Here is a 26,782-nt window from a genome sequence, read left to right as displayed (position 1 = left end):
ACAGCGAGAGAGAGACAGCGAGAGAGAGACAGAGACAGACAAAGAGAGACAAAGAGAGAGACAAAGAGAGAGACAAAGAGAGAGACAAAGAGAGAGACAAAGAGAGAGAGACAAAGAGAGAGAGACGAAGAGAGAGAGACAAAGAGAGAGAGACAAAGAGAGAGAGAGAGAGAGAGAGAGAGAGAGAGAGTGTATTGTGTGCAGTTTTGGTCACCTTATCTGAGGAAGGACGTTCTTGCCATGGAAGGAGTGCAGCGAAGATTCACCAGGCTGATACCTGGGATGGCAGGAATGACGTATGAGGAGAGATTGGGTCGATTGGGCTTATACTCACTGGAGTTTAGAAGATTGAGAGGGGATCTCATCGAAACCTATAAAATTCTGACAGGACTAGACAGACTAGATGCAGGAAGGATGTTCCCGATGGTCGGGGAGTCCAGAACCAGGGGTCACAGTCTCAGGATAAGGGGTAAACCATTTAGGACAGAGATGAGGAGGAATTTCTTCACCCAGAGAGTGGTGAACCTGTGGAATTCTCTGCCACAGAGGGCGGCGGAGGCCAATTCATTAAATATATTCAAGAAGGAGTTGGATATATTTCTTAAGGCTAAAAGGATCAAGGGATATGGGGAGAAGGCAGGGACAGGGTACTGAGTTTGGATGATCAGCCATGATCTCATTGAATGGCGGAGCAGGCTCGAGGGGCCGAATGGCCCACTCCTGCTCCTATCTTCTATGAGACAAAGAGAGACAAAGAGAGGGAGAGACAAAGAGACAGAAGAAAGGAAGAAAGAGAAAGAAAAAGGAAGAAAGAAAGAGAAAATGAAAGAGAAAAAGTGAGATGTAATGAGGAAAAAGAGGAATAGTGAGGGGAGAGAGCAGAGAGGAGGTATGCGAGAGGAGAAAGGAGAGGAAGAAAAGAGTTTACACAAACTCTTCAGCACAGAAGAAGTATTAAATTTGTGTGCTTGTCTTTTTTAATAAAAGATTTTCTGCACTTGGAGCTTTGAGAGTGACTGTTAAAATATCAGAACTCTGAACCACTGAGCCTCACTAACGCAAGTTAATATTGCACCAACTCGACTCGTTCAACAGATATAAAACAAAGATACATTCCCGACATAGAACTCCATCCCAAGTCCATTCTCTGTCTCATCAAAATTGGGGAAAGTGGGACATTCAAGAACACACCAGGGCACCAGTGAAACTTCAGTATCTGTGAAGAGCTGACTGTCCCAGGAAGTTTTTAATAACTTTGAAGTTCAAAAATGTTGGCCTTGCACCAGTTCCAGTTATACAGCAACCAGCAGGAAACCCAAAGGGTAGAGGTGACCTTTACACCCAAATCCCAAACCAAGGCTCACACGGCTTGGCTTCGGTTACACTGAAAATTTTACGTGAAGCAGGACCACTGCAAGACAAAATAAAATGTGCATCATACTGGGCCGACTTACCATAGAATCCGACAGCACAGCAGGCGGCCATTCGGCCCATCGTGCCTGTGCCGGCTCTTTGAAAGAGCTCTCCAATTAGTCCCACTGCCCCCTGCTCTTTCCCCAGAGCCTTGTAAATTTTCTCCCCTGCAAGTATTTATCCAATTCCCTTTTGAAAGTTATTACTGAATCTGCTTCCACCGCCCTTTCAGGCAGCGCGTTCCAGATCACAACAACTCGCTGCGTAAAAAAAATTTCTCCTCATTTCCCGCCCTGGTTTTTGTTTAGCCAATTACAGTAAACTCTTTCTTATCCGACGCCTATGGGACCAGGATGGTGCCCGTTGATGGAAAATTCTGGATAACACGAGAGGTAGACCTACCAAGGCAATTTTTAACACAAACAAAAATTAAAAATCAAGAAATGTACTGTATAATTGGGAAGTCGCCTACAGAATGTTCCGTTAAATGTATGGTGGAATCGGCAAGATTACCGGTTATTGAGGTGTTGTTTTGTATTGAGATGTATCTATTTTGCCGGTTATTAAAGTATTCCGGATGATTAAAGTGCTGTGTAAACAAGAGTTTACTATACTTTAAATCTGTGTCCTCTGGTTACCGACCCTCCTGCCACTGGAAACAGTTTCTCCTTATTTACTCTATCAAAACCCCTCATGATTTTTTAACACCTCTATTAAATCTCCCCTTAACCTTCTCTGCTCCGAGGAGAACAACCCCAGCTTCTCCAGGTAACTGAAGTCCCTCATCCCTGGTACCATTCCAGTAAATCTCCTCTGCACCCTCTCCAAGGCCTTGACATCCTTCCTAAAGTGTGGTGCCCAGAATTGGACACAATACTCCAGCTGGGGCCGAACCAGTGATTTATGAAAGGTTTAACATAACTTCCTGGCTTTTGTATTCTATGGCTCTATCGATAAAGCCAAGGATCCCAGATGTTTTTTTTTAAACAGCCATATCAACTTGCCCTGCCACCTTCAACGATTTCTGTACGTACACCCGCAGAGCTCTCCATTCCCGCATCCCTTTTAAAGCGTACCATTTTGTTTATATTGCCTCTCCTCTTCCTACTTTCCAAAATGCATCACTTCTCACAAAAGGAGGAGAAAAAAATACAAATATTTGGAAGATCAAAATAAATTCATAAATATGCCAGGGAACAAATCACCAGTGTGATTTTCATTTAATAATTTTTTTAATCACAAAGTCCGATCACAATTGATGAAAGCAGAGTTTTCAAACTTTGCCAAATGGCAAAAAATCTGTACAACATGTTTCTTGACTTTAGCCGATTTTGTAGATAGGAGTTAAAAATAGCTGTATTTTTAAAAAGGTCCCTTTGTCGTTGTATTGAGGGAGTGGCTAATATGAATAAAAAGTCTACAAAATTCTTTCATCCAAAAGTCTTGCAGGTTATCAGACTATAAGAAATGCATTGCAAAAAGAGTCCTTTAATCACTTCTGGACTGATTTTATCATTATTGTGTTCTAAATATTTATACCATCACTTACTCACCTCTTCTGCCAGCCATGGCTCGGTGGGCAGCACTCTTGCCTGAGTCAAAAGGTTGTGGGTTCAAGTCCCACTCCAGAGACGTGAGCACAAAAATCTAGGCTGACACTCCTAGTGCAGTACTGAGGGAGCGCCGCACTGTCGGAGGGGCAGTACTGGGGGAGCACCGCACTGTCGGAGGGGCAGTACGGAGGGAGCGCCGCACTGTCGGAGGGGCAGTACGGAGGGAGCGCCGCACTGTCGGAGGGGCAGTACTGAGGGAGCGCCGCACTGTCGGAGGGGCAGTACTGAGGGAGCGCCGCACTGTCGGAGGGGCAGTACGGAGGGAGCGCCGCACTGTCGGAGGGGCAGTACGGAGGGAGCGCCGCACTGTCGGAGGGGCAGTACTGAGGGAGTGCTGCACTGTCGGAGGGGCAGTGCTGAGGGAGCGCCGCACTGTCGGATGGGGCAGTGCTGAGGGAGCGCCGCACTGTCGGAGGGGCGGTACTGAGGGAGCGCCACACTGTCGGAGGGGCAGTGCTGAGGGAGTGCTGCACTGTCGGAGGTGCAGTGCTGAGGGAGTGCTGCACTGTCGGAGGGGCAGTGCTGAGGGAGTGCTGCACTGTCGGAGGTGCAGTGCTGAGGGAGCGCCGCACTGTCGGAGGGGCGGTACTGAGGGAGCGCCGCACTGTCGGAGGGGCAGTACTGTGGGAGCACCACACTGTCAGAGGTGCCGTCTTTCGAATGAGGCGTTAAACCGAGGCCCCGTCTGCCCTCTCGGGTGGACGTAAAAGATCCCACGGCACTGTTTTGAAGAAAGAGCAGGGGAGATAGCCCCGGTGTCCTGGCCAATATTTATCCCTCAACCAACATCACTTATCTGGTCATCATCACACTGTTTTTTGTGGGAGCTTGCTGTGCGCAATTTGGCTGCCACATTTGAGACATTACAACGGTGACTACACTTCAAAAAGTACTTCATTGGCTGTAAAGCACTTTGGGACGTCCTGAGGTTGTGAAAGGTGCTATAGAAATGCAAGTCTTTCTTTACAGTAAATACGTGTCCTTACAACTAAGATAGTTTGAGCCGGAATGTAATGACATGACAATATGATATTTCAGACCAGAGAAAAGAAATGGTGGACGTCCCATGGAAGTCTCCAGCACTGAAGGGGGCTATTCAGCCCATCGTTACTTACCGACTCTTTGCTGCAGCAACTCAAAAATTAATCCCACTGCCCTGGAGTCTCCCATCACCCTGTATCTTCCCCTGCTTCAAATGTTCATCGACTCCTCTCAAAAGATGCAATGGCCTCTGCCTCAGCTAGCCGCACAGTCCACCAACCTGTCTCCGGCCTGCTGAAGTCTTTTTGCGATCCTCCTTGCTGTTCGCCAAACCCTCACACCTCAAGGTAATGTTCCCGTGCCCAAGTCCAAATTATCCCTCTCAAAAAACTGGACCCAGCACTTACCCCTGGGATACAATAGTTCCAAACATTCGCCCATCAGAACAACCTTTAAACCTTGTGCTTTGCACGTGATCTTCACCGTCATTTTTTATATACCGTTACATAAGATTTACAGCACAGTAACAGACCATTCGGCACAACATAGAAAATAGGAGCAGGAGTCGGCCACTCGGCCCCTCGAGCCTGCTCCGCCATTCAATGAGATCATGGCTGAGCATCCAAATTCAGTACCCTGTCCCTGCCTTCTCCCCATATCCCTTGATCCCTTTAGCCTTAAGAAATATATCTAATTCCTTCTTGAATATATTTAATTAATTGGCCTCAACTGCCTTCTGTGGTAGAGAATTCCACAGGTTCACCACTCTCTGGGTGAAGAAATTCCCCCTCATCTCTGTCCTAAATGGCTTACCCCTTATCCTTAGACTGTGACCCCTGGTTCTGGACTCCCCCGCCATTGGGAACATCCTTCCTGCATCTAGTCTGTCTAGTCCTGTTAGAATTTTATAAGTTTCAATGAGATCCCCTCTCACTCTTTTGCAACAGGTCCCTGACGGTGTTTGTTCTCCACACGCGCCTCCTCCCACTCTATTTACTTCATCTCACCCCCACCACTTGCGCGCTGCATTGTCAGAGGCGCCATCTTTCAGCTGCGATGCTAGCCGCAGGCCCCGTAGCCCAACAGTGACGACAATTCAGGAGTAATTCACTGCCTGTGATGTGCTTTGGGATGGCCTGAGGATGTGGACTCTTGTGTGTATTTTCTTTTTAAAAAGTGCAGTGGCGCTAGCGACTGGTGCGGTCATTCTGCTCGGCGCTTAGACACAGTTATAGCAAAGGCAGAAAAAGCCATCTTCCGCGCAAATCCAGCAAACAGGACCAGGGTAAACAAGAGAATGTTCAGCAGTGTGCAGCTGCAACTCTCCGAGCTAGTAGAAAGTCGGGCCAGAATTGGGCGCGGCCTTCTTTGTTTTTTTCATATGCTCTCCCTCAGAATTATATGGGAAGTATAACTGTACAGGTTTCTATTGTAACAGCAACAATTCTACAACTAAAAAGAGAAATCCTGTCAGGATACTGCGGCTCCTTGATGTGAAGGAAGGATGCAAAGCTTTGTCGTCCTTGAACCTTCTCAAGCTGCTCCAACTCCCAGGTGAAATTTCAGCATTTTTGCGGGGGCACGTGTAAACACAAAACTTGTACAATTTCCTCTCGTGTCTACTAACCTTGCGTCTGACAAGGGGAAGCTAATTACAGTAAGCTCTTGTTTAAACGTCACTTAATCATCCGGAATACTTCAATAACTGGCAAAATACATAACCGGTAATCTTGCAGAATCCATCCAGCGCTCGTTTTACCGAGTCCGAGTCTCCCGCGGACGGTGGCCGAGTTAGTCAGTGGTTTTTATTTTTGTGTGTGTTAAAAATTGCCTACCTCTCCGCTAGCCAGAGTTTTTCATCAACCGGCACCATCCCAGTCCCGTAGGTGCCGGATAAAGAGTTTACTGTATCAATGTTTAGCGAGAATATGCTGGTCATTTATGGCAACGAGCCATCAGATTAAATGACAGGACTTGCATTTCTATAGCGCCTTTCAGGACCTCAGGACCTCCCAAAAGCTCTTTACAGCCAATGAAGTACTTGTTTTGAAGTGTAGTCACTGTTGTAATGTGGGAAACACAGCAGCCAATTAGCGCACAGCAAGCTCCCACAAACAGCAAGGTGATAATGACCAGATAATCTGTTTTTTAGTGATGTTGGCTGAGGGATAAGTATCATCCAAAACACCGGGGAGAACTCCCCCTGCTCTTCTTCGAAATAGCGGCCGTGGGATCTTACGGTTTAACTTCGCTGTCAGAACAACCTTCTGGGTCAGAGGAGCGAGCGCGGCCAACTGAGCCGCGGCTGACACCCACCAAAGTGCGTGCGTTGGACAGGTGTTGAGCTTCCGCCGGCAAACATCAGCAGCACGGTGGGGGGCTTAGCATGCACGGTGTCCTCCAAAGCACAACCTCTCTTCCAAAAGCCTAAATTAAAAGTATGCAGATGCAGGACAGACCGAAGCCAGCAACAACAGTTTCTTGTCCCCGTTCCAACTCCTTGCCACAAACAGACTTCAATTGCCTCAAGATTTCAGGAAAACAAACCATGAAAGTAACCCTTTCTTCAGAGTGCTCAGTTACTTCTTGCAAATAACATTTAATACTGAAAGCCCTGCAATACCGGCCGTACAGAACAGATGGGGAAGTGAAAATCCACTCATGACACAAGAACATAAGAAATAGGAGCAGGAGTCGGCCATTCGGCCACTCGAGCCAGCTCCGCCATTCAATAAGATCATGGCTGATCATCGACCTCAACTCCACTTTCCTGCACTATCCCCATATCCCTTGATTCCCTTAATATTCAAAAATCTATCTCTCTCAGCCTTGAATATACTCAAAGGGGGGAGAAATTCAGTACCACCCCGTTTGGGGCACAATTATTGGCCGGGCGCAAAGTTTAGCGCCTGGTGCTAATTATTGCCTCCGACTGCAAACTTGGCTTCTATCGCCCCTGGAGGTGATTGGAGCGCTAAATCAGGCGCTACACATCTCTTAAAGCGCTAACGCCGAGGAGCGAGGCGCTACCTCAGAGCGCTGGTGAAGCTCATGTGATGTCATAGAGTCATAGAGTAATACAGCATGGATAGAGGCCCTTCGGCCCATCGTGTCCGCGCCGGCCATCAAGCCCTGTCTAATCTAATCCCATATTCCAGCATTTGGCCCGTAGCCTTGTATGCTATGGCATTTCAAGTGCACATCCAAATGCTTCTTAAATGTTGTGAGGGTTTCTGCCTCCACAACCCTTTCAGGCAGTGAGTTCCAGACTCCAACCACCCTCTGGGTGAAAAAGTTCTTTCTCAAATCCCCTCTAAACCTCCCGCCCTTTACCTTGAATCTATGCCCCCTAGTTATTGACCCCTCTACTAAGGGAAAAAGCTCCTCAGCATCCATCCTATCTATGCCCCTCATAATTTTGTACACCTCAAACATGTCCCCCCTCAGCCTCCTCTGCTCCAAGGAAAACAAACCCAAGCTCAGTCAGCAATGGAACACAGACACACTGGCGCCAGCCAGTTCTTAAAGGGGAGGGTCGATCTTGCTCTCCATCCACACCCTGCTCATTGCAGCCTTGAATCTCAGCCTGGAGAGACCTGTACATCAAATCTGCTGGAAAGAACAATGGAGAGGCCCAGGGAAAGAGCTCAGAGTGCAGCCCCCACAGTCTCTTCTAAATCGATACAAGGAAGGTCAAATCAAAATGAACCTGCAAAGTGCTGCTCAGTTCTCAAAACTCCTTCACACAACGTTGAACCTCTCCAGAAGTCTCTCTCTCTCTCAGAATGCGTGGTGCAAAAATGTCGCCGACAAAAATTGGCAGGAAGCGGTCGCCTTTAAATAGCGCTCCCCCAGTCCCTTCCTGACTGCAAAACGCTCCCCTCAACCTGTCGTTGCTAGCGGCAGGCGGTAAGGCAGGGGGCGCCACTCAATATCCGGTCCGGGGTGCTAGCGGGGCGTTGCACACTCGACTGACGTCACGATCTGCGGGTGCAGGAGATCATGGCGGTAGTGTTTAGCACCGCCGCAAAATGTCTGGTCAATTTCACGAGCGGCGCAAACATCGCCGTGCCCGGGCACTAGTTGCTTTGCGCCCCGTTAGCGCCTTTAGGGTGTTAACAGGAGGTGCAAAGCAACTGAATTTTCCCCCCATAGACTCAGCATTCACAGCCCTCTGGGGCAGAGAATTCCAAAGATTCACAGCCCTCTGAGTGAAGAAATTCCTCCTCATCTCAGTCTTAAATGGCCGACCCCTTATCCTGAGACTGTGACCCCTAGTTCTAGACTCTCCAGCCAGGGGGAAACAACCTCTCAGCATCTACCCTGTCAATCACCCTCAGAATGCTGTATATTTCAATGAGATCACCTCTCATTCTTCTAAACTCCAGCGAGTATCGGCCCATTCTACACAATCTCTCCTCATAGGACAGCCCTCTCATCCCGGGAATCAATCTAGTGAACCTAATGAATCAATCTAATAACAAACAGACCTCGGAACGCCATCCATCATGGATTTGTAACGAGAACAAGGTAAACAGACATCCTTCAGCAATGGTTTGCAACCTTACGGATAACCTCTGACCCACACCCGGGCTCGATAGCAAAATATACCTTGTGAAACAGGAAATTTCGACACGACTACATTTCCACGAGCAGGAGGACAGAGACGCACTCATCACTGGAAACTGGCTGAAAAAGGATTTCCTAGCGCGGCAACTAATTGTTTTATTTGATCCCAAGAACTTTGCCACATCAACTCCACTAAATTTTTCCTTCTACTAAATCAAGTCTGCAAGCCTTTTACTATCCAAAAGGAAATAATTAACTTGATAAATACGCTGTAACCCAGAGCTGTGATAACTCTCTGACATGTTCTTCAAGGAGCGATCGTGTATGCTGTGACCATTTGGTCTTCTACAAATCATTACTGCTGGAAAAAAATAACAACGAACCATTTACTGATCATCATAAACCAATCCCAATTCAGTAAGAGTGCGAGATTGTAATTTTTCAGTCTCTCTCAGCTTTTTGAATTTAAATGGTTATTTAAGAGAGTTCAGGACAAGAGTAAGGCATCCTTGCTGCAATTATATAGGGCTTTGGTGAGACCACACCTGGAGTACTGTGCACAGTTTTGATCTCCAAGGACAGATAAACTTGACTTAGAGGGGGTGCCTCAAAAGGGTCACTAGACTGATTCCTGGGATGAGAGGACCTATTCATAGAATCATAGAAATTTACAGCACAGAAGGAGGCCATTCGGCCCATTGTGTCCGCGCCGGCCGACAAAGAACTACCCAGCCTAATCCCACTTTCCAGCACTTGGTCCGTAGCCCTGTAGGTTCCGGCACTTCAAGAGCATATCCAAGTACTTTTTAAATACGATGAGGGTTTCTGCCTCTACCACCCTTTCAGGCAGTGAGTTCCAGGCCCCCACCACCCTCTGGGTGAAAAAAATTCTCCTCAAATCCCCTCTAAACCTCCTGCCAATTACTTTAAATCTATGCCCCCTGGTTATCGACTCCTCTGCTAAGAGAAATAGGTCCTTCCTATCCACTCTATCTAGGCCCCTCATAATTTTATACACCTCAATTAGGTCTCCCCTCAGCCACCTCTGTTCCAAAGAAAACAATCCCAGCCCATCCAATCTTTCATCATAGCTAAAATTCCCCAGCCCAGACAACATCCTCGTAAATCTCCTCTGTACCCTCTCTAGTGCAATCACGTCCTTCCTGTAATGTGGTGACCAGAACTGCACACAGTACTCTAGCTGCGGCCTAGCTAGTGTTTTATACGATAGCAAAATACTGCGGATGCTGGAAATCCGAAATAACAACAGAAAACGCTGGAAAAACTCAGCAGGCCAGGCAACATCCGTGGAGAGAGAAATAGAGTCAACGTTTCAGGTCGAAGTTCTGAAGAAGAGTTTCGACCTGAAACGTTAACTCTGTTTCTCTTTCCACGGATGTTGCCTGGCCTGCTGAGTTTTTCCAGCGTTTTCTGTTATTTAGTGTTTTATACAGTTCAAGCATAACCCCCTGCTCTTACATTCTGTGCCTCGGCCAATAAAGACAAGTATCCCGTATACCTTCTTAACCACCTTATCTACCTGTCTGATACCTTCAGGGATCTGTGGACATGCACTCCGAGGTCCCTCTGATCCTCTTCACTTCTCAAGTGTCCTACCATTTATTGTGTATTCCCTTGCCTTGTTAGCCCTCCCCAAATGCATTACCTCACACTTCTCTGGATTGAATTCCAGTTGCCACTGTTCTGCCCAGCTTTCTTCTACATTATCAACCACACGGCCAATTTTTGTATCATCTGCAAACTTCGTAATCATACTTCCTACATTCAAGTCCAAATCATTGCTATATACCACAAAAAGCAAAGGGCCCAGTACTGAGCCCTGCGGAACCCCACTGGAACCAGCCTTCCAGTCACAAAAACACCCTTCGACCATTACCCTTTGTTTCCTGCCTCTGAGCCAACTTGCCACTTCTCAGGAGTATAGAAGAATGAGAGGTGATATCATTGAAACATATAAAATTCTGAGAGGGTTTGACAAGGTAGATGCTGAGAGGTTGTTTCCCTTGGCTGGGGAGTCTAGAACTAGGGGGGCACAGTCTCAGGATAATGGGGTCGACCATTTAGGACTGAAATGAGGAGAAATTTCTTCACTCAAGAGGGTGGTGAATCTTTGGAATTCTCTACCCCAGAGGACTGTGGATGCTCAGTCAGTGAGTATATTCAAGGTTTAGATCGATAGATTTTGGAATATTAAGGGAATCAAGGGATATGGGGATCGGGCAGGAAAGTGGATTTGAGGTAGAAGATCAGCCATGATCTGATTGAATGGCGGAGCCAGCTCGAAGGGCCGTATGGCCTACTCCTGCTCCTATTTCTTATGTTCTTAAGCTTGACTTCGTTGTAATTGGGCCACAGTGGTTCCTAAACAAAAGAACAGGAGGAGGCCATTCAGCCCCTCGAGCCGGTTCTTGTCATTCAATTAGATCACTGCTGATCTGCATCTTAACTCCATCTATCCGCCGTGGTTCCGTAACCCTTAATACACGTGTCTAACAAAAATCTATCAATCTCCATTTTGAAATTTTCTATTTCATCCCCAGCCTCAGCAGCTTTTCTTTTGGGGGGGGGGGGGGGGGTGGGGGGGGCGGCGGGGGGGGGGGGAATGTTTTCCAGATTTCCACTGCCCTTTGTGTGAAGAAGTGCTTGTGGGGAGCGGGCAGGGAAATGGAGCTGAGCCCAAGATCAGATCAGCCATGATCTCATTAAATGGCGGAGCAGGCTCGAGGGGCCAAATGGCCGACTCCTGCTCCTATTTCTTATGTTCTTATGTTCCTAACATCACCCCTGAATGACCTAGCTCTAATTTTAAGGTTATGCCCCCTTGTTCTGGACTCCACCACCTCCCCCCACCAGAGGAAATAGTTTCTCTCTATCTACCCTTTCAGCTCCTTTAAATCATCTCAAACACCCCTTAGCCTTTCAGACCTGGTATTTTTCTGGTAGACCTGCGCTGCACCCCATCCAAGGCCACAGCCTTCCTGAGATGCGGGGCCCAGAACTGAAGGCTCTTTTCAAACAAGTGTGGAAAAAAAAACTTGAAACATTCTTAATCTAATATTATAGTCCGCCATGACATTACTCACCTGGAAATCGTCATTCGGAAAAAGCAGCATGTCCCGTAAAGGATCACTGATAATCTGTGCTTTCTTCTGTAATAAGACATTCTCATAGTCTATTGGTTCAATGTCCTTTGGCTTAGCCTACAAAGAAAACACAAAGACAATTTGAGTCGAAGAGATTTTACTGTTCTCATATTGTGAAAATGTCGAGTACTTAATATCCAAACTACTGTTTTCAATTATCAGTCAACACTTAGAAGCTACAATCCTTCATGGGGCATAGAAACATAGAAGATAGGAGCAGGAGTAGGCCATTCGGCCCTTCGAGCCTGCTCCGCCATTCAATGAGATCATGGCTGATCATCCAAACTCAGTACCCTGTCCCTGCCTTCTCCCCATATCCCTTGATCCCTTTAGCCTCAAGAAATATATCCAACTCTTTCTTGAATATATTTAATGAACTGGCCTCCACCGCCCTCTGTGGCAGAGAATTCCACAGGTTCACCACTCTCTGGGTGAAGAAATTCCTCCTCATTTCAGTCCTAAATGGCTTACCCCTTATCCTTAGACTATGACCCCTGGTTCTGGACTCCTCGGCCATCAGAAACATCCTTTCTGCATCTAGTCTGTCCAGACCTGACAGAATTTTATAGGTTTCGATGAGATCCCCTCTCAATCTTCTAAACTCCAGTGAGTATAAGCCCAATTGACACAATCTCTCCTCGTATGTCATTCCTGCCATCCCAGGTATCAGCCTGGTGAATCTTCGCTGCACTCCCTCCATGGCAAGAACGTCCTTCCTCAGGTAAGGTGACCAAAACTGCACACAATACTCAAGGTGCAGTCTCACCAAGGCCCTGTACAACTGCAGCAAGACATCCTTGTTCTTGTACTCGAACCCTCTCGCTACGAAGGCCAACATACCATTTGCCTTCTCAACCGCCTGCTGCACCTGCATGCTTACCTTCAGCGACTGGTGCACAATAACACCCAGGTCTCTTTGCACTTCCCCTTCTCCCAATCTATTGCCATTCAAATAATAATCTGCCTTTCTGTTTTTGCCACCAAAGTGGATAATCTCACATTTATCCACATTATAGTGCATTTGCCATTTTTCTGCCCAATCACCCAACCTGTCCAAATCGTACTGGAGTTTCAGGACATCCTCCTCACAGCATACCCTCCCACCATTGGTGACGGAATCCCCAACATTTGTTGTTCTATCACCAATAGTCTGCCCACACAGTTATTAATACAACAACAATGTGCATTTATATAGCACCTTTAATGTAGTAAAAAGCCCCAAGGTGCTTCACAGGAGCGTTATCAAACACAATTTGACACTGAGCCACATAAGGAGATATTAGGACAGGTGACCAAAAGCTTGGTCAAAGAGGCAATATTTAAGACGCGTCTTAAAGGAGCAGAGAGTGGCAAAGAGGTTTAGGGAGGGAATTCCAGAGCTTAGGGCCCAGGCAACAGAAGGCACGGTCACCACAGGTTGAGCGATTATAATCAGTGATCCTCGAGATGGCAGAATTAGAGAAGTGCAGATATCTCGGCGGGGGGGGGGGGGGTGGTTGTGGGGCTGAAGGAGATTACAGGGATAGGAAGGGGCGAGGCCATGGAGGGATTTGAAAACAAGGATGAGAATTTTGAAATCGAGGCCTTGCTTAACCGGGAACCAATGTAGGTCAGCGAGCACAGGGGTGATGGGCGAGCGGGACTTGGTGCGAGTTAGGACACGGGCAGCTGAGTTTTGGATGACCTCAAGTTTACAGCCAATGAAGTGCTTTTTGGAGTGTAGTCACTGTTGTAATGTAGGAAACGCAGCAGCCAATTTGCACACAGCAAGCTCCCACAAACAACAATGTGATAATGACCGGATAATCTGTTTTGTTTTAGTGATGTTGATTAAGGGATAAATATTGGCCTCCGGGACATGAGCAAAGAAAGTGGACAGCTCCATTAATGTGCGATGCTTGCTGGCTAAACATAGCGTCAAATGTGAAAATAAAGTCGTGCTTTAGTCCTGCGAAACTCAATCATTGAGTTTATTTTGAACTTAGCAAATCGGGTATTGCTGAAAAAAAGGACGAACAACCTTGGGTTTCAAAACTACTGTTCCTAAACCATTGCCTTAGTTTGACAACATTTTCGACCAATCACCCTCCAAAGATTTTTTTTTTTTAAATACATATTTACAGTTAGTTTACTATTTAAGTTCATTTCCATTCAGTCACACATTGGCAACTGTTAAGCCAGACTTACACATTGAGCTGCTAAAACCACACACACACACACACACACACCACACCCCCACACACACACCCCCACACACACACCCCCACACACACACCCCCCCACACACACCCCCCCACACCGCCCCCCACACACACCCCCCCACACACACACCCCCACACACCATTCACAATTCACAATTCAAATCGCTTTATTGGCATAAGTTACATCTTATGTTGCCAAAGCATCAAAATACATTTATGGTTGAGCACATAAACGCAGTTCTATTCATAGTGTATAAACAGGTATCATAGAGTCATAGAGTTTTACAGCACAGAAAGAGGCCCTTCGGCCCATCGTGTCTGCGCCGCCCATCCATCCCTGTCCAGTCTAATCCCATTTTCCAGCATTTGGTCCATAGCCTTGTATGCAATGGCATTTCAAGTGCTCATCCAAATGCTTCTTGAATGTTGTGAGGGTTCCTGCCTCCACCACCCTTTCAGGCATTGAGTTCCACATTCCAACCACCCTCTGGGTGAAAAAGTTCCTCCTCAAATCCCCTCTAAATCTCCTGCCCCTTACCCTGAATCTATGCCCCCTTGTTATTGACACCCCCACTAAGGGGAAAAGTTCCTCTTTATCTACCCTATCTATGCCCCTCATTATTTTGTACACCTCAATCAGGTCCCCCCTCAGCCTTCTCTGCTCCAAGGAAAACAACTCCAGCCTGTCCAGCCTCTCTTCATAGCTGAGGCGCTCCATCCCAGGTAACATCCTGGTGAATCTTCTCTGCACCCTCTCCAAAGCAATCACATCCTTCCTATAGTGAGGCGACCAGAACTGCACACAGTACTCCAGCTGTGGCCTCACCAGCGTTTTGTACAGCTCCATCATAACCTCCCTGCTCTTATATTCTATGCCTCGGCTAATGAAGGCAAGTATCCCATATGCCTTTTTAACCACCTTATCTACCTGCTCCGCTGCCTTCAGGGATCTATGTACATGTACACCAAGGTCCCTCTGACCCTCTGTACTTCCTAGGGTCCTACCACTCATTGTGTATTCCCTTGCCTTATTTGTCCGTCCAAAATGCATCACCTCGCACTTTTCAGGGTTAAATTCCATTTGCCACTTTTCCGCCCATCTGACCAACCCGTTTATATCGTCCTGTAGCCGGAGGCTTTCCTCCTCGCAATTTACCACCCCACCAATTTTCGTGTCATCTGCGAACTTACTGATCATACTTTTTACATTCTCATCCAAATCATTTATGTAGATCACAAACATTAAGGGACCCAGCACCGATCCCTGAGGTACCCCACTGGACACAGGCTTCCAGTCACAAAAGCAACCTTCGACCATCACCCTCTGCCTCCTGCCACTCAGCCAGTTTAGGATCCAACGCGCCAAGGCACCCTGGATCCCATGGGCTCTTACCTTCTTGACCAGTCTCCTATGCGGGACTTTGTCAAAAGCTTTACTGAAGTCCATGTAAACCACATCCACAGCATTTCCCTCATCCACCCCACAAGTCACCCCCTCGAAAAATTCGATCAGATTTGTTAGACATGATTTACCCTTGACAAAGCCATGCTGACTATCCCCGATTAATCCTTGCCTCTCCAAGTGGAGATTAATTTTGTCCCTCAGAATTTTTTCCAATAATTTCCCCACCACAGATGTTAGACTCACTGGCCTGTAATTCCCTGGTTTATCCCTGCTACCCTTCTTGAATAATGGTACTACGTTAGCTGTTCTCCAGTCCTTTGGTACATCCCCTGTGGCCAGAGAGGTTCTGAAAATTAGTGTCAGAGCCCCTGCAATCTCCTCCCTTGCCTCCCACAGCAGCCTGGGATACATCTCGTCCGGGCCTGGGGATTTATCCACTTTTTGGCCCGCTAAAACCGCCAGCACCTCCTCCCTCTCGATGCTAATATGTTCAAGTATGTCACAGTCCCCTTGCCCGATTTCTATGTCTGCATCGTCTTTCTCCATAGTGAACACAGATGCAAAAAATTCATTTAAAACCCCGCCTACATCCTCTGGCTCTACACACAGATTGCCACTTTGGTCCCTAATGGGCCCTACCCTTTCCCTGGTTATCCTCTTGCCCTTAATATACTTATAAAACATCTTAGGATTTTCCTTTATTTTGCTCGCCAGTGTTATTTCATGGCCCCTCCTCGCCCTCCTAATTTCTTTTTTAAGTATGCCCCTGAGTGTATAAATATACATTCGCATTGTTTATATTTTTTCTTTTCTTAGTTTACTGGTTGTCCCTCTGTTCATGGCAAGCTGTAACATAGTGTGCCGCCAGTGTTACACAGCTTCTCTCCTCTCCCAGTAGGAATGGGAGTTTTTGGTTGTCATTCAGATTTCTGAATTCAGGGCATATTTGTGAGAATTTTTGGTAGAAATTCTCCCTGATGCCCTGATATTTTCCACAGGCTGTGAGGAAGTGCATCTCTGTCTCCACTACTCCCTGACTGCAGTGAGAGCATATCCTGTCTTCTCTTGGCAGCCTGGTCTGCTTGTGTCTGCCTTTTTCGATCGCTAGGCTGTGTTCGCTAAGTCTGTACCTTGTCAAGGTTCTTCTGTTTGTTATCTTTTACCCCCACACACCCCCACACCCCCCCACACACACACCCACACACACACACCCACACACACCCCCCCACACACACACCCCCACCCCCCCACACACACCCCCCCACACACACACCCCGCCCCCACACCCCCCCCCACACACACACCCCCACACCCCCCCCACACACCCCCACACCCCCCCCCACACCCACACCCCACACACGCACCCCCCCACACACGCACCCACCCACACGCCCCCCCCACCCCCCCCACACACCCCCCCCCACACACACCCACACACCCCCCCCACACACCCCCCCCCACACACGCACCCCCCCACACACGCATACCCACACGCACCCCCCCACACGCACCCCCCCCACACACGCACACCCCCCACACACGCACACCCCCACACCCGCACACCCCCACACATGCACACACACACAACCCCCCCCCCACACCCCCCCCACCCCCCCCCACACACACCCACACACCCACCCCCCCCCCACACACACACCCCCACACACACCCCCCCACACACACCCACACACCCACACCCCCCCCACACCCCCACCCCCACCCCACACACCCCCACACACCCCCCCCCACACACACACCCCCACACACACACCCCCACACACACACCCCCACACCCACACACCCCCACACACCCCCCACACACACACCCCCACACACACACCCCCACACACACACCCCCACACACACACCCCCACACACACCCCCACACCCACACACCCCCCCCCACACACACACCCCACACACACACCCCCACACACACCCACACACACACACACACACCACACACCACACACACACACCCACACACACACAGAACCATCATTCTTTAATTTGTACGATTTTGTAGTCGAGAAGTGCAGCAGTATGGAAAAGAAACTTCGCTTTCTGACTGCGGACCTTCCAGTTTCATACTGAAAGGGTGCAGAGGAGGTCCTACCAGGATGTGGTCAGGTCTAAGGGACTTCAGTTATGAGGAGAGGTTAGAAAGGTTCGGACTGTTCTCCTTGGAACAGAAGAAGGTTAAGAGGTGACCTAATAGAGGCTTTCAAGATGACGAGGGGTATCGACACAAATAAATAAGGGAAAAAATATTTCCTCCAGCCAGTAGGTCAATAACTAGAGGTCACAGATTCAAAATCATTGGCAAAAAATCTAGAGGGGAGATGAGGAGGAATTTTTTTCACTCAGAGAGTTGTCAGGATCTGGAACGCTCGACCTGGAAAAGTGGTGGAAGCTAATTCCATCAATAATTTTAAAAGGGAGTTGGATGAGTTCTGGAGGATGAGGAACTGACAGGGTTACGGACAAAAAGCGGTGGTGGGGGGGGTGGGTGGGACTGAGCACGACGGCTCTTTCAAAGAGCCAGCACAGATACGACGGGCCGAATGGCCTCCTTCTGCGCTGTAAGCTTCTACACTACAGCAGCAAGACAACACGGCTAGATTCTGTGAAACTGGAACAGTGACAGGTTATACAATTAGGGCAATTCCATCGTTGAGCTTTTTGTGACAAAAATATAAACTAGTGCCGGGGTTTTCTGCTTCTGTGAAAGGCAGGCAGTGAGTTCCTGCCCATCATTTCAATAGCCAATGCAAAAGCATTGAAGCCTGGCCTGATTCTCCAGAATAGGAACAGGAGGAGCCCATTTAACCCCTCGAGCCTGTTCCGCCAGTCAATGAGATCATGGCTGATATGCAACCTAACTCCATATACCCGCCTTTGATCAATATCCCTAATACAGGAAACTGTGTGTTATCCGGAGGCTAACTGTCCGGAATGCTCGAGCCACCGGCAAAAATCAGGAGCCGTTTTCGTTGGGTTTTTTTTCTTCTCGTTGCTTTTTTCCTCAACAGTCAAGCTCTGCAAGGTCTGCTGAAGCTGTTGCTAAGCTACAGAGATGCTTGGACTGTTTAGAAGCTGTAGGGTTTGTTGACAGATACGGAGCTCAGAAGCTTCCGTATCTTTCAACATTAGCGCTGGAGTGTCCGGCAGTTTTGAGGGAACGGCAACAGCTCGGTCCCGTCGGTGCCGGATAGCACAAAGTTTCCTGTACCTTTGGTTAACAGAAAGCTATCAATCTCAGATTTAAAATTAATTGATCTAGCATCAACTGCCATTTGCAGAAGAGAGTTCCAAACCAGCTACAAGGCACAAGTCAGGAGTGTGATGGAATACTCTCCACTTGCCTGGATGAGTGCAGCTCCAACAACACTCAAGAAGCTCGACACCATCCAGGACAAAGCAGCCCGCTTGATTGGCACCCCATCCACCACCTTAAACATTCACTCCCTCCACCACCGGCGCACCGTGGCTACAGTGTGTACCATCTACAAGATGCACTGCAGCAACTCGCCAAGGCTTCTTTGGCAGCACCTCCCAAAACTGCCACCTCTTCCACCTAGAAGGACAAGGGCAGCAGGTGCATGGGAACACCACCACCTCCAAATTCCCCTCCAAGTCACACACCATCCTGACTTAGAAGTATATCGCCGATCCTTCATCGTCGCTGGGTCAAAATCCTGGAACTCCCTCCCTAACAGCACTGTGGGAGCACCTTCACCACACGGACTACAGCGGTTCAAGGCGGCGGCTCACCACCACCTTCTCAAGGGCAATTAGGGATGGGCAATAAATGCTGGCCTCGCTAGTGACGTCCACATCCCATCTACCCGCCTTTGGCCCATATCCCTTAATAACTTTGGTTAACGAAGATCTATCAATCTCAGATTTAAAATTAACAATTGATCTGGCATCAATTGCCGTTTGCGAAAGAGAGTTCCAAACTTCGACCACCCTTTGTATGTAGAAGTGTTTCCTAATTTCACTCCTGAAAGGTCTGCCTCTAATTTTTAGGCCATGTCCCCTAGTCCTAGACTCCCCAACCAGTTGACATAGGGTAGTCTACCCTATCTGTTCCCCTTAATATCTTGAAAACTTCAATCAAATCACTCCTTAATGGGCTAATTCAGCACAATAGCAGCCATCAAAAGGGTTAAAAGAACTATTTACAAATATATCTGAAGCGGACACAGTAGATTGTTGACTCCATAACGTAACATGGTAAGATCATCATCAAAGACAATAGATGGGCGTAGGTCTGTTTTTACTTGCTGCTCAGTTTCCTATTTTTGCCTTAGGGACCTCCACGTACACAATGCATTTGAGGTAAGGCATAGTTCAAAATGAGAACTAAAAGCAACCTGGATTACAACAGTACAAAGCAAGCAAGGATTTCACGTTGTAAAACGTTGAACAAATTACTCTGTTCAAGAGTCTGGCCAGTGTTTTGGAATGCAACAACAATGGTATCTCACAAAGCCATTAAGTGGTTTCGCAGTAATCAGGTTAAAATCTATTCTGACATGTGAACACTCACTCGTTCTAGTAAAAAGTACAGACAGGGAAAGTTTCAGATTTGTGTGGGATTGTCATCAAGGGGAACTATATGTAAACGTGGTGATGTCATTGTAAAAGTATGCCAACTAAAATGTGCTTTAGCACACACAGCAGAATTAAGTGCATGGAATTTTGTGATTGCATGCCTATTAAGAACACAAGAACATAAGAAATAGGAGCAGGAGTCGGCCACTCGGCCCTTCGAGCCTGCTCCGCCATTCAATAAGATCATGGCTGATCTTCTACCTCATTCTCCACCTTCCAGCCCCATATCCCTTGATTCCCTTAGTATCCATCTATTAGCCTCTGTGTTGAATATACGCGACTGAGCCTCCACAGCCCTCTGGGGTACAGAATTCCAAAGATTCACCACCCTCTGAATGAAGAAATTTCTCCTCATCTCAGTCCTAAATGGCCAACCCCTTATTCTCAGACTGTGACCCCTGGTTCTTGACTCCCCAGTCAGGGGAAACATCCTCCCTGCATCTACCCTGTCAAGCCCTGTAAGAATTTTATATATTTCAATGAGATCACCTCTCATTCTTTTAAACTGGAGGGAATATAGGCCTCGTCTACTCAATCTCTCCTCATAGGACAATCTCCTCATCCCAGGAATCAGTCTAATGATTCGTTGCACTCCCTCTAAGGCAAGTATATCCTTCCTTAGGTAAGGAGACTAAAACTGTACACAGTACTCTGGGTGTGGTCTCACCAAGGGCCTATATAATTGCAGTAAAACGTCTTTACTCTTATACTTAAATCCCTTTGTAATAAAGGCTAACTGTGTATTTTTTCATTACTGCAAAGAATTGGGACAATTTTGCATGGCACAATTTTAGTGAAACTTAGGACGTGGAGGTGGCGGAAATCCTCAGCAAACCTTCTGTCCTCCATTATCAGCGAATGAAATCAGCCTTCTTCGAAATCCCAGGTGTCAGGAGCCATGCATGTTGGTAAAATGGGTTTGTGAGACTGTGATTTGTGCAATTTCATTGACGGACCATCAATTATGGAGCATAAAAAGGTTTTCTCCCATTTTTCATTAAGAGCAATTTTACCTGGAGTTGTGGTTGTTGATCTAACTCGTAGAACTGAAGCATTTACAGAAGTTACTGACAATCTGAATCAAGCCAAATACCTCAGATCATGAATCAGTGTTCAAATATATTTAATCAAAGGCATCATTTCTGGCTTGCAAATATCATAAAATATAAACACACACACATACATAGACATACAGCCTTTACCGTTAAAAAACATTCACAGTGTTTTGCAGCGGTGTATGAAAGAATATACTGAAGGATATATTAAGAGTGACCAAAAGCTTGGTCCATGGGGTGGGTTTTAAGGGGATCTTAAACTACAACATCAACTTGTATTTATATAGCACCTTTAACGTAGTAAAATGTCCCAAGGCGCTTCACAGGAACGATTATCAGACAATATTTGACACTGAGCCACATAAGGAGATATTAGGACAGGTGACCAAAAGATTGGTTAAAGAGGGAGGTTTTAAGGAGCGTCTTAAAGGAGGAAAGAGAGGCGGAGAGGTTTAGGGAGGGAATTCCAGAGCTCGGGGCCCAGGCGGCTGAAGGCACGGCCACCAATGGTGGAGCAATTAAAATCAGGGATGCGCAAGAGGCCAGAATTGGAGGAGCGCAGACATCTTGGAGGGTTGCAGGGCTGGAGGAGGTTACAGAGATAGGAAGAGGCGAGGCCATGGAGGGATTTGAAAACAAGGATGAGAATTTTTAAATCGAGGCGTTGCTTAACCGGGAGCCAATATATAGGTCATAGAGTAATAGAGTTATACAGCACAGAAAGAGGCCCTTTGGCCCATCGTGTCCGTACCGGCCATCAAACCCTGTCTATTCTAATCCCATTTTCCAGCACTTGGTCCGTAGCCTTGTATGCTATGGCGTTTCAAGTGCTCATCTACATAGAAACATAGAAGATAGGAGCAGGAGTAGGCCATTCGGCCCTTCGAGCCTGCTCCGCCATTCAACGAGATCATGGCTGATCATCCAAACCCTAGCACCCAGTCCCTACACCAACAGCCATCCCACACAAGCCCTATCCCCGTAACCCCGCGTATTTAATCCCCCCCCTAACACTAAGGGCCAATTTTTATCATGGCCAATCAACCTAACCCGCACATCTTTGGACTGTGGGAGGAAACCGGAGCACCCGGAGGAAACCCACGCAAACACGGGGAGAATGTGCAAACTCCACACAGACAGTCACCCGAGGCCGGATTTGAACCCGGGTCCCTGGCGCTGTGAGGCAACAGTGCTAACCGCTATGCCACCGTTCTTTTTGAATGTTGTGAGGGTTCCTGCCTCTACCACCCTTTCAGGCAGTGAGTTCCAGATTCCAACCACCCTCTGGGTGAAAAAGTTATTCCTCAAATCCCCTCTAAACCTCCTGCCCCTTACCTTCAAACTATGCCCCCTGGTTATTGACCCCTCTACTAAGGGGAAAAGTTCCTTTCTATCTACCCTATCTATGCCCCTCATAATTTTGTACACCTCAATCAGATCCCCCCTCAGCCTTCTCTACTCTAAGGAAAACAACCCCAGCCTGTCCAGTCTTTCTTCATAGCTGAAGCGCTCCAGCCCAGGTAACATCCTGGTAAATCTCCTCTGCACCCTCTCCAATGCAATCACATTCTTCCTATAGTGTGGCGACCAGAACTGCACACAGTATTCCAGCTGTGGCCTAACTAGTGTTTTGTACAGCTCCATCATAACCTCCCTGCTCTTATATTCTATGCCTCGGCTAATGAAGGCAAGTATCCCATATGCCTTTTTAACCACCTTATCTACCTGTCCTGCTGCCTTTGTGAGCACAGGGGCTGATGGGCGAACGGGACTTGGTACGAGGTCGGATACAGGCAGCAGACTTTTGGGTGAGCTCAATTTCACGGAGGGGGCAACTTGGGAGGCCAGCCAGGGGAACGTTGGAATAGTCCAGTCTGGCGGTGACAGAGGCATGGTTGAGGGTTTCAGCAGGAGAGGAGACGTGCGATGTTACAGAGGTGGAAGTATGCGGCCTTGGTGATGGAGAAGATATGGGGTCAGAAGCTCAGCTCAGGGTCAAGTAGGACACCGAGGTTGCGAACAGTTTGGTTCAGCCTCAGACAGTGGCCAGGGAGAGGGATGGAGTCGCTGGCTAGGGAGCAGAGTCCATGCCGGAGGATTGAGGACAATGGCTTCGGTTTTCCCAATTTATTATTTAAAGGAGGAGAGAGGTGGAGAGGCAGAGATGTTTAGGGACGGAAATCCAAAGCGTGGGGGTCCAGGCTGCCGAAGGCACAGCCACCAATGGTGGGGTGAAGAAAGAGAGAGGGAACACACAAGAGGCCAGAACTAAAGGAATGGAAAGTTTGCGAGAGTTGAAGATTGCAGAGATAATGAGGGCAGGACTATAGAGGAATTAAATCACGAGGAGCAGAACTTTAAACGAGGCCTTGGGAGACCAGAACCCCATGTACGTTAGTAAGGTTAGTAGCTATGGGTGAGCAGGACAGGATAAGGGTAGCAGAATCTTGGATGAGCTGGAGTCTACAGAGGATGGATGTCGGGAAGCCAGCCAAGAGAACATTGGAGTAATCATGTCTCAATGTGGGAAAGGCATGGATATGAGAGATTCAGTAACAGATGGGCTGAGGTAGGGGCGAAATTCTGGAGGTGGAAGAAGGCGGTCTACACACAAAGGGTGGTAGAAGTTTGGAACTTTCTTCCGCAAACAGCAATTGATGCTCGATCAATTGTTAATTTTAAATCGGAGATTGATAGATTTTTGTTAACCAAAGGTATTAAAAAGGATTATGGGCCAAAGGCGGGTACAGGAAACTTTCTGGTATCCGGCACGGACGGGACCGACGTGGTGCCAGTTCATCAACAATCCCGGATAACCGAACGCTATAGTAAAAGATACGGAGCTCAGAGCTCCGTATAAAGCAACAAACCCTGTTGCAGCTTCAAAACAATCGGCACAAGTTGCAAGCGTCTCTGTAGCTTAGCAACAGCTTCAGCCACACCCTTGCACAGCAACAGATGGAGTAACAAAAGTAAAAAAAGTTACCTGAACCGACTCCTGAATTTTGCCGGTGGATAGAGCGTTCCGGTTATTTAGGGGCCGGTTAATCGAAAGTTTCCTGTAGATGGAGTTAGGTCGCAGATCAGCCCATGATCTCATCGAAGGGTAGAACAAGCTCGAGGGGCTGAATGGCCTCCTCGTGTTCCCGTGTCTTTGTGATGGGGCAGGATACGTGGTCAGAAGCTCAGCTCAGGTCAAACCGGACACCCAGGGCTGCCAACAGTCTGATTGAGCCTGAGTTAATGGCCGGGAAGAATCATCATAGCAATTACGGCACAGAAGGTGGCCATTCGGCCCATCGTGTACGTGCTGACCAAAAAAGAGCCATCCGGCCTAATCCCACTTTCCAGCTCTTGGTCCGTAGCCCTGCGGGTTACGGCACTTCAAGCGCACATCCTGAATTGTACGGCTCAATACAAACCATGTGGTGCGTGTATTCACTGGGCCAGCAGGCAAGCTGGACTAGAACTAAACTGTTTAAATACTTGGGATCATTCAACTTTTAACTTTGCACAATGATGTTTGAACAGAATTGGCCACTTACACAAAAATACACTTCCACAATATTTAGATATACACTATTTCACACTTGAAAGAAAGAATTGCATGTTTTGTTTTTTAAGATGGTTTGTGGTTCCATCATGGAGCTAGAAAGGGAAACTGTAAATCCAAATCATACCTCTAATTATACAATTTTAAGCACTTGACAAGAATTCTGAAGATTGTCGCTACATCGGCCTGACAGAGAACCGTTTAGAATTGACCGTGTCAATCTGGTTTAAGTAAATATAACTGACAGAGGTTCTACTAATAAGATAAAAGATTGCCAAAGAAATAACCAGACTGATTCCTGGGATGGGGGGGATTGTCCTATGAGGAGAGATTGAGTAGACTAGGCCTATATTCTCTAGAGTTTAGAAGAATGAGAGGTGATCTCATTGAAACATACAAAATTCTTACAGGGCTTGACAGGGTAGATGCAGGGAGGATGTTTCCCCCTGGCTGGGGAGTCTAGAACCAGGGGTCACAGTCTCAGAATAAGGGGTCGGCCATTCAGGACTGAGATGAGGAGAAATTTCTTCACTCAGAGGGTGGTGAATCTTTGGAATTCTCTACCCCAGAGGACTGTGGATGCTCAGTCGTTGAGTATATTCAAGACAGAGATCGATAGGTTTTTGGATATTAAGGGAATCAAGGGATATGGGGATAGTGCAGGAAAGTGGAGATGAGGTAAAAGATCAGCCATGATCATATTGAATGGTGGAGCAGGCGCGAAGGGCCAAATGACCGACTCCTGCTCCTATTTCTTATGTTCTTGTGTTAAACAACTTTTCCGCTTTCTCATATGACATGGAAATGCAGGATAAATTCGGATGCGGAAGGTAGTGGAGTCAGTGGCGAAGGTACGCGATTTGTGGGGGGGACTGAAGACTGAAGCTTCCCTCTTCCCAGTGTTTAGATGGAGGACACTGTGGATCATCCAAGACTGGATGTTGGATAAGCAGCCTGACAACACAGATGTAGCCGAGGGGCTGAGGTGGAGAGGTAGAGCTTGGTGCCGTCGGTGTAAATGTGGAATCAGGTTCCACGTCTACAAACGTCATCGCCAAGAAGCAGCACGCAGATGAGGAAGAGGAAGGGAGCCAAGGATGGATCCTTGAGGGACTTCCGAGGAGACAATGCAGTGTTGGAAAGAGAAGCCACTGGTAGAGAGATACTGTGGCTACAAATCAGATAATTACAGGTGGAACCAAGCTCGGACAGTCCCACCAAGCTGGACGATGGAGGAGGGCACTGGAAGAGGCAGTGTGATTGACTGCGTCAAGACCCGCGAGTAGAAATGATTCATCAAATTCAGTGAAAACATTTTAAATGGGACAACATGATGGAGCAGCAGGATGTGATGGATATAAAGAAAGTAACAACTTGCATTTAGATAGCATCTTTCACTCCTCAGGATTCGAGTACAGGAACAAGGATGTCTTGCTGCAGTTGTACAGGGCCTTGGTGAGACCGCACCTTGAGTATTGTGTGCAGTTTTGGTCGCCTTATCTGAGGAAGACTGTTCTTGCCATGGAGGGAGTGCAGCGACGATTCACCAGACTGATACCTGGGATGGCCGGAATGACATATGAGGAGAGATTGGGTCGATTGGGCTTATACTCGCTGGAGTTTAGAAGAATGAGAGGGGATCTCATTGAAACTTATAAAATTCTAACAGGACTAGACAGACTAGATGCAGGAAGGCTGTTCCCGATGGCGGGGGAGTCCAGAACCAGGGGTCACAGTCTAAGGATAAGGGGTAAGCCATTTAGGACAGAGATGGAGGAAGAATTTCTTCAGAGAGTGGTGAACCTGTGGAATTCTCTACCACACAAGGCAGTTGAGGCCAATTCATTAAATATATTCAAGAAGGGGTTAGATATATTTCTTAAGGCTAAGGGATATGGGGAGAAAGCAGGGGCAGGGTACTGAATTTGGATGATCAGCCATGATCTCATTAAATGGTGGAGCAGGCTCGAGGGGCTGAATGGCCTACTCCTGCTCCTATCTTCTTCTATGTAGGATGTCCCCGAGTACTTCACAGTGCTTTTGAAGTGTAGTCAGTGCGAGATCAAGGAGATTCGTGATCGGATCATCTGTTCTGGCATTGTTGATTGAGAGATGGACGTTGGCCAGGACAGAAGAACATCTTCAAATAGTGCCATGGGATCTTTTATATCCACTGAAGCCTGCAGACAAGGACTCGGTTCAACGTTT

At 47.5% G+C, this 26,782-nt stretch overlaps 1 protein-coding gene across 8 annotated transcripts in view; it reads right to left on the bottom strand.

The window, feature by feature from the left end:
• The window catches only part of LOC147111436 (dedicator of cytokinesis protein 9-like), a 499,826-nt gene that overhangs the window by 256,284 nt on the left and 216,760 nt on the right, over nucleotides 1–26,782 (bottom strand). For all 8 annotated transcript variants that reach the window (XM_085998427.1, XM_085998430.1, XM_085998428.1 and 5 more), the window contains exon 2: nucleotides 11,681–11,797. In XM_085998427.1, coding sequence (XP_085854553.1) covers nucleotides 11,681–11,797 — 117 coding nt within the window. The remainder of the gene's footprint in view (nucleotides 1–11,680; nucleotides 11,798–26,782) is intronic.

The sequence above is a fragment of the Somniosus microcephalus genome, chromosome 10 (genome assembly GCF_052327205.1).
Source record: "Somniosus microcephalus isolate GS21.2 chromosome 10, FLI_Smic_1.0, whole genome shotgun sequence".
NCBI classification, from domain to species: Eukaryota; Metazoa; Chordata; class Chondrichthyes; order Squaliformes; family Somniosidae; genus Somniosus; species Somniosus microcephalus.
The sequence above is the reverse complement of the archived record's forward strand: the minus strand, read 5'-3'. Positions and strand labels throughout refer to the sequence as shown.